Source organism: Astatotilapia calliptera, chromosome 5 (genome assembly GCF_964374335.1).
Source record: "Astatotilapia calliptera chromosome 5, fAstCal68.1, whole genome shotgun sequence".
Taxonomy (NCBI): Eukaryota; Metazoa; Chordata; class Actinopteri; order Cichliformes; family Cichlidae; genus Astatotilapia; species Astatotilapia calliptera.
This window is the reverse complement of record NC_137426.1, coordinates 18,244,988-18,252,597: the sequence shown is the minus strand read 5'-3', so window position 1 is coordinate 18,252,597 and position 7,610 is coordinate 18,244,988. Positions and strand designations below refer to the sequence as shown.

The 7,610-nt window shown below is 41.2% G+C and overlaps 1 protein-coding gene across 1 annotated transcript; it reads right to left on the bottom strand.

The window, feature by feature from the left end:
• Positions 1 to 460: 460 nt before the first annotated feature.
• LOC113032795 (uncharacterized) lies at positions 461 to 6,534 on the bottom strand. Its single transcript, XM_080301795.1, has 5 exons — positions 6,432 to 6,534; positions 5,189 to 5,240; positions 3,035 to 3,190; positions 2,695 to 2,790; positions 461 to 1,406 (listed from the first exon to the last, which is right to left on the bottom strand). Exons 3-5 carry the CDS (start codon positions 3,137 to 3,139, stop codon positions 1,089 to 1,091), a joined length of 519 nt encoding a protein of 172 aa, XP_080157921.1. The 5' UTR covers positions 3,140 to 3,190; positions 5,189 to 5,240; positions 6,432 to 6,534; the 3' UTR covers positions 461 to 1,088.
• Positions 6,535 to 7,610: the final 1,076 nt, after the last annotated feature.

Genomic DNA, 7,610 nt, shown 5'->3' with positions numbered 1-7,610 from the left:
GTGCAAACACTCTAAGAACTAAAACTGATAATTACTTAAATATTTTGGTGCAACACTTTTACACTCAAAAATAATGAGTAAATGCAAAAACAATCACATCTCTTAAATACACCTTATTAATTGAGTAAATCCAACTAAAATGGAATAAGTTGTTATGAACAATTAAAGATGTTACAGTAACATACAAAATTGAGTAAATACAATTGAAAATCTAAGTTAAAACAACAGTAACCAAAAGTTCAAACTACATAAAATATTAATTAGGAAATGCTGAAATGCTTGGCACATTTAACCTACACCATTACAATTATGTTTTTAAATAATGGTGCAATTTACTTAATATTTTTAAGTTAATTTAAGCAAAAACGTTAATTACAATTAAGTGTTTATTTTATTTATACACACACACACACACACACACACACACACACACACACACAGGAAAAAAGAACCACGTCAATTCAACATTGTTCACAATGATTTATTTTAAACAGCTTTTTTGTGAATCACACATTTAGCAGATTCCTTCTCTGAACACAGTGAGCTGAAATCTGTTCTACATTCAGTGGATAGAACTTGGATAAAATTTCAGTCACAACAGCCTTATATAATAAAATTGCATCCAAATTGGCATGCTTGATAAAACTCTGTAAAACTGGCATATTGATGCTAACAACAAGAAAAATGTACCTGCCATACAAAGAATAAAAGTGGCTCAAGTGAACGCAGTGCTTTACCTTTTCAGAAAAGGTCAAATGACAAAAATAAAATTAAGATCCCAAAAAGATATAAATCCTGAAAAAAAAACCCATTTGCACTGTGACATAGTTTTTGAACATCTTATTTTGATTCCAAAAAATTGGGAAGATTATAACTAAAGAGTGACCAAAAAACATCCATAATGATACTCTACCATTTACACCTTAATGTGAATCTGGAAAGTTAATACAAAAACACAGTTTATGGTACAAACATTATTTATGAACAGGAATGTCAAAACAATGTAATGTCGCAACTGAACCTTTTGATGAGCATTACATGTCACTTAACAAGTCTAACACTTTAAGAACAGCCCTGTGAAATTTTGTCTACAATGAACAGAGGTCATTTTTCAGTCTTTGAACCTTGACAGAAAGGTTTCCTGGATCCAGCTCCATGAACACTTTTCGAAATGCTTCAAATGTGCATTTGAAATTCTTGGGGTATTTCAGATCCAGAGCATAGCACAGTCCCAAAAGATAGCAACAGGCTTTGCTCAGATTCCCAAGTTTGCCCAGAACAGTAACGCCTTCAATAACAATACCCACATCAGTAGGTTCGCCTGACCTGTCTTGATTCTGCAGCAGGTAAATCTTCATCACCTCCTCAGCCAAAGCCTCTTCAACAAAGACAGCATCAGCACCGTCCTTTAAAAAGAGAAACAACTGTTTTAAGCTCACATATTTCCAAACATTGAAACAAAAAGTTTCATTTGTATGACATCACCGGTACTCATAATATGTAGACACTGTGCTCCAAAATCTTATAGCAATAGCAAATGCTATTCTTTTGTATGCTTTGAAGTGTTTTTTTTTCTTTAGAACAGTATCTTAAAACTTTTCTATGATCTCACAAGCTAAAATAAACTACCGTAATTGTCGGGCTATAAGCCGCTACTTTTTGCACCAGCTTTGAACCCTGCGGCTTTTAGTCAGGTGCGGCTTTTCTATGGATTGTCCATGATTTTTGTCATATCGTAAGATTTGTTTTGTTTGTTCCGCTGTTGCCTGGCGGAAGGGCATGTGATCAGACACACAGTATCGGGGTATGTTGGTCACATGTCCATCCGCCAGGCAACACAGTGCCGTACAAGTAGCGCGAAAAACAAACTTCAAAGTAGCGCTACGCGTTCAGCGGGAGGCGTGGATGACGAGCGGTGATAAACTTGCGAAAAGCAAGTTATGCTCAATTCCACCGGTGGATTCTGACAGCGTGGAAAAGTGTGAAAACATCCACGATCACCAACGGATTTGAAGGGCTGGACTGTTGCATGATGGAGAGGAGGACACCGCCACGGCCCTTCTGAGGGTGTTCGACTCTGACACTGACAATGAGGATTTCTTTGGTTTTGAAAGTGACAACGAAGGAAAGAAGCTGAGAGTGGATGACGAAGCCATCCTGAGCCTGTTCGTTTCCGACACTGGAGGAGAGGACTTTGGTGGTTTCAGTGCGCAGGAAGAAGAGAAAGATGGTGGTGAATGACTGACTTTTCTTCTTGTTAAAGCCGTGTCGCTGCACCTGAGCCTAAAAGGTAGTCCGAATCTATTTTTCTGGTGTGCTGCAGGTTATTGTTATGTACTACATTTGTTACTCATTTATGAAGCACAGTACATGTGTCCTACTTGTAATTACCGCTACTTGTACATATACCTAAAAAGTTATGCAAATATGTACCCATAACTTGTTTTTCAAGATATTAATAAAAGGGGTGTGTCTCCAAACAGCCATCTCTTTCCTGACAATTCCCTTTGTGCATATTCTCTTACATATGATAAGTCAACATTGAAACACCTGCGGCTTTTGGTCAGGTGCGGCTAATGTATGTACAAACCAGGATTTTCCCCTGATTTTAGCTTATGCGGCTAATATTCAGGTGCGCTTTGTAGTCCGGGAAATACGGTACTAATATTCCTAAAACAGATTTATTGCACCAACCTCAAAGGTTTTGATTAAGGCACTTGGATCCTCTCCCAGATGGTCAATGAAACATCTGATGATGACTTCTCGTTTTTTCTCGATGGAATTTCCACTCTGTAAAACAGGAAGTCTCAACTGAGGCAAAATTTGCACATTTAAAACATGACTTACCATTTCTAGCTTAAACATAACTATTTTTTTTCTGTTGTTGACCTGTTTTCACACCCACCATCAAGGTAAGAACACCTGTGGAGCTAAAATATTGAACAGAAACCTAAGAAAAGCCGTTTTTAGTGGAAGGGCCTCTTCAATGCTGTGTTGGAACGTTTTTGTGGTTAGAAAATGCAATCTTCCTTACCTGAAGCAGAAGGTTTAACTGTGCCCTGTGGCGTTGTCCAGCAGCACCTTTCTTGGCTTGAAACAAGGACAGGAGTTTGGATGAATACAAGTCCAACGATGACATGAACTTTGGTTCAAGGTTCAGGGTCGTGATCCTATGAAACGCTGCACTGACCTGGATGGGAGAGGACAAAAAATCTGAAGGCCAAAATTCTGATTCAATCAAAAAAAAAAAAAAAATTAAAATCTACCATTTTTTGCAACCTGGACCTTATTTTCTAACATGCAAAAGATTAATTTACACATCCAGACATAAATCCATATAAGTGGAGTTTCTCAGTATGCAGACTAAACCCTTAACATAAAGTATTATCTTCCACTAAGCTTCTAAATTTTATGTTATGAATTGCTTGCACTATTTCCCTGTGAGATTGTATAATCTTAGAGGGAAGAGGCGGAGCCAGGTTGCCCTCTGAACCATCGTCTGCCAGGCAGCGATGCGAGAGGAACACACCGCTGAAGTGGCGCACATATTCAGAATCGTGTCAGCGGCTTTACAGAGAAAGCCTTTCAGCTCCTCTGGCAGCTCTGCTTCCTCCACCTTCCTGGAGATGACAAACGCTAGCAAATCAGTGTTGTTAGTCAATGCAGCTGACTGAACAGTGCATTGATGTGCGCGATCAGTGAACCTTGCTATCAGCTGGTCAAGTTTGGCGGGATGGGCCAGTCGCTGTCCAACGACCTTGGTCATTTTGGTGCCGAAAACTGAAGCGAGGCTCGGCTCCAGAGGGGGAACAGGCGGAAAACTCCGGTCTGTGAAGCCCTCTGTGAAGCCCTAGGTAGAGACCGGCGCTCTGATCTTCGCTGGCTCTGCTGCTGCCTCAGAGAGGTTGGTCATCATCCCTGGGAACTGAGGCCAGATGGGATCTGGGCAACGAGAGTGAGTGGAGCCATACCTTCCCGCCAGATCATGGCCTGTATTTATATAGCGCTTTACTAGTCCCTAAGGACCCCAAAGCGCTTTACATATCCAGTCATCCACCCATTCACACACACATTCACACACTGGTGATGGCAAGCTACATTGTAGCCACAGCCACCCTGGGGCGCACTGACAGAGGCGAGGCTGCCGGACACTGGCGCCACCGGGCCCTCTGACCACCACCAGTAGGCAACGGGTGAAGTGTCTTGCCCAAGGACACAACGACCGAGACTGTCCAAGCCGGGGCTCGAACCGGCAACCTTCCGATTACAAGGCGAACTCCCAACTCTTGAGCCACGATCATCAGATGGGGGTGGAGCAGGCTGAGGGACGGGAAGTTCCTTCTCACCAGCTGCCTCCTGGATGATGCCAGGCAGATCCAGGAGCAGCGCACCAACAACTGGGAGCGGCGTCCTTGCCGACATGTGAAGGCCAGGGGTGGATGAGCGTCGGCTCATCCACCCTTCTGTCACCAGGCTGCCCAGCTGGGAGGCAGTGGAGCTGCCACCACTGCCGTTTTCCTCACGGTGGGTGGAATCATCCAATTCCGGCCCACCATCGAAGAACTCGATGGCTTCTTCCAGCGAGTGCCTCTCTTAGTGGGAACGCCTCCTCAGCATCAGCCTTGAAAAAGGCTGACCTCCGCTGCTTTTCCTCTGGCGGGAGGAGCTAACAGGAGCAGCAATAGGATTAAGGTGTGAGGGCAAGGTCCGCATGGTGAGGACCGAGGCAGCCCACGCAGACGGCATGTCGGTCATACGACATGATGTAGCCGGTCTGGCAGGATGGACACAGACGGATGGTCTCGCTGGACATCTTCTGGCTGGCTGAAGAAAAACGGTAGAGCCGATTTCCTGGTCTCACCGTAACTTATACTAGACCAGGGTGAGGCCCACACAGCAGGTGGGCGTGGACTAAAATACTTCAGTGCTGCGCGCACAAGGGGAATACCCACTTAAAGGGCTGCGCCTATACTCATGGTGACACTGGATGACAGGCCATGAACTCATCAATATATTTACCGAACTGAAAAATTCTCAAAATTTAGATTTGGCATTTGTATGACTAAAATAACCCACCACAAAACCAGTATAAATATTTAGGTGGTATCACCATCCACTACTCAGCTTGTATAAAACAATATCATATCCTTCCAAAATTTAACACATCAAGTCCTCTGAGTAAAATTACCTGCTTTACTTTGTAGTTGATGCAGATTTTTTTCCTGGTGGTGAAGATGGTGCTGAAAAAATACAAATCAAAACTTTATCATTACAAAACATGTCACTGAGTAATCTGCCATAACACCAATCTCTTATAAGAAAGTTTAGCTTGGATTGAAATAAACATTTATTTATGTAAATTGGGAGTAACTAGGCAAGGCAAGGCAAATTTATTTGTATAGCACAATTCAACAACAAGGTGATTCAAAGTGCTTTACAGAGAAACAAAAACAAATAAAAAGCATGATTTAAAATTGATTAAAGCAAGCAAACAAACAAACTAACAAACAAAACAGTATATAAAATCAAAACATAAAATCACAACAGTAGATAAAATCAGTAGTTAAATGTAAGTTTTGAAATTTAAGCTTAAAAGTGTGGATTTGGTGCTTTATTCAAATACAGCAGAGAATAGGTGAGTCTTCAACCTGGATTTAAATAAACTGAGTGTTTCTGGAACTATACTATACTAACTATATACTAACTATACTGGAAATGATGGTACTTTTGGCTTGACCAAAAGGACCAAAGCTTTTTTTTTTTCATTATTTTCTGGGATCTGAAAGGAAGTAGGGCCCCCAGTCTAAATTTACTTAAGGCCCCATAGTACTTTGGACCGGCCCTGGATGAGGTAATCTGCTGACCCGGGCGGTCCTGTCAGCGTTCTCTCAAAAACTGGCCCTGTTCGGGACAAAGCTGAAAGCAGCGTCTTATATGCTCTGAAAGACCCCACATAGAACAAGAAAGCTAAGCAGCATGGTTGCTGCTATGAACTGTTCCGCGGGCAGGTCTTCTTAGTTACCAAAGCCATTGATGACGTCTGTTCATCTCCTCCTGAACAACCTGACAGAGTAAGTCAGGCCGCGTGACTACCGCAGCTCCCGCACCGCGACTCAACAGGGCCATTTTCTAGAAATGTCTGAGCACACCTGCTTTCACGTGGTTCCTAAAATGCCCCCGATTAAACGGTCAGGTCGCTGGTACCGGGACATTCCGGTCAAATTACCCGGAACGCAGATAGCGACTCAGAACGTAAAAGGATAAAAGGGCGCGGTTTCCCGCCGCCTTGACTGGAAGACGGGTTGAAAACTTAAATTAACGTGCACAAACACGCTGCGAAAAGTGAGCCACCATGACAAACGCTTTCTTCAGAACATGTTATAAAAGAACGGTGTGGATAAAGACAGCTATTGTAAGAATTGGTCACTTACCTGAAAACGTTACCAAGTCTGCAGTGGATGTGTGTCTGTCTCGTTCAACGTGCAGAAAATCTCCCATGAGGCCATGCTCCTCGCGTGCGGTACATGCCAAAGGTCATTAGTCTTACTCAAAGTTTTAAGTTAGTATTGGGGGACAAAATTATATTGATTTTTGAACCATTAATAATTAAAGTTAAAGACAATGATAAGTATGAATACCAGTGTCTCAGTTATTATGAGTACTTTCTATGAGATATATTGAGTAGATTTAAATAATGCACCCTGTGTTTCAAATACAGAATTTTTTCTTTTAAATAAACTTGAACAAAAGAGCTCAGTTCAACTCAAAAACTGGTGTTGAAAATTTAAGCATTCTTTTCAGTATTTTCAACTCAAGATAACACTTTTGTGATTTTCAAAGATTTAATCAAGGTCATCTAACTTAGAATTATAATGATATTTACTAAGCCCCTGAATAATTTTTTAGGGTGAAGGACCACCTCTATTAATCCCAACCCCCTAAAGCCGTTATAGGTCAGAGTTTCTATCCATACTCTTTGGAGGTGCAACACTAACAAAAAAAAAAAACAAACAAAAAAAACCCCCACACACCTACAAATACGAGTTCTCTGAAATACAATCCAGAAAGTGGTGTGTATTTTCAAGGTGAATGTTTTTTTTAATTCATATGATTTGCAAGCAGAGAGGGTTTTTTTTAATCTAATCTGTAGATCTCTGCTTTTATTAACCAAATCACAATGTATTCAAAATGTAAACTTCCTCTTTATCTTTTTTGAAAAGTACTTTATAAGTTTTGTTTATTATTATGTTATGCTGTTGTTATAAAACTGCAATGATAAAGAACCAGAAAGAAAGTGAAAATAAAGGATTGGCACAAAAGTCTATACTATGAATGACTGAATGCAACCAAAACATATTACAGATTCGTGATCATACTGGCAGAAGGTTTTACTGATTGGAATTTTGAATTCTTGTCAGAAAGGAGAGGTTCCCCAAACCCTGCCAGTGTACCACCTTAAATCCTAATTAATAGACTCCACACAGCCATGACTGTGACACAACACAGGTTACACATATGTCATGGAGTGAGAGGATGGAGTTGATGGATTGGATCTCGGCCAAGCAGGCTATCGGGTAATGCAAGCCACAGTGAGTTAAAATGATATCTAT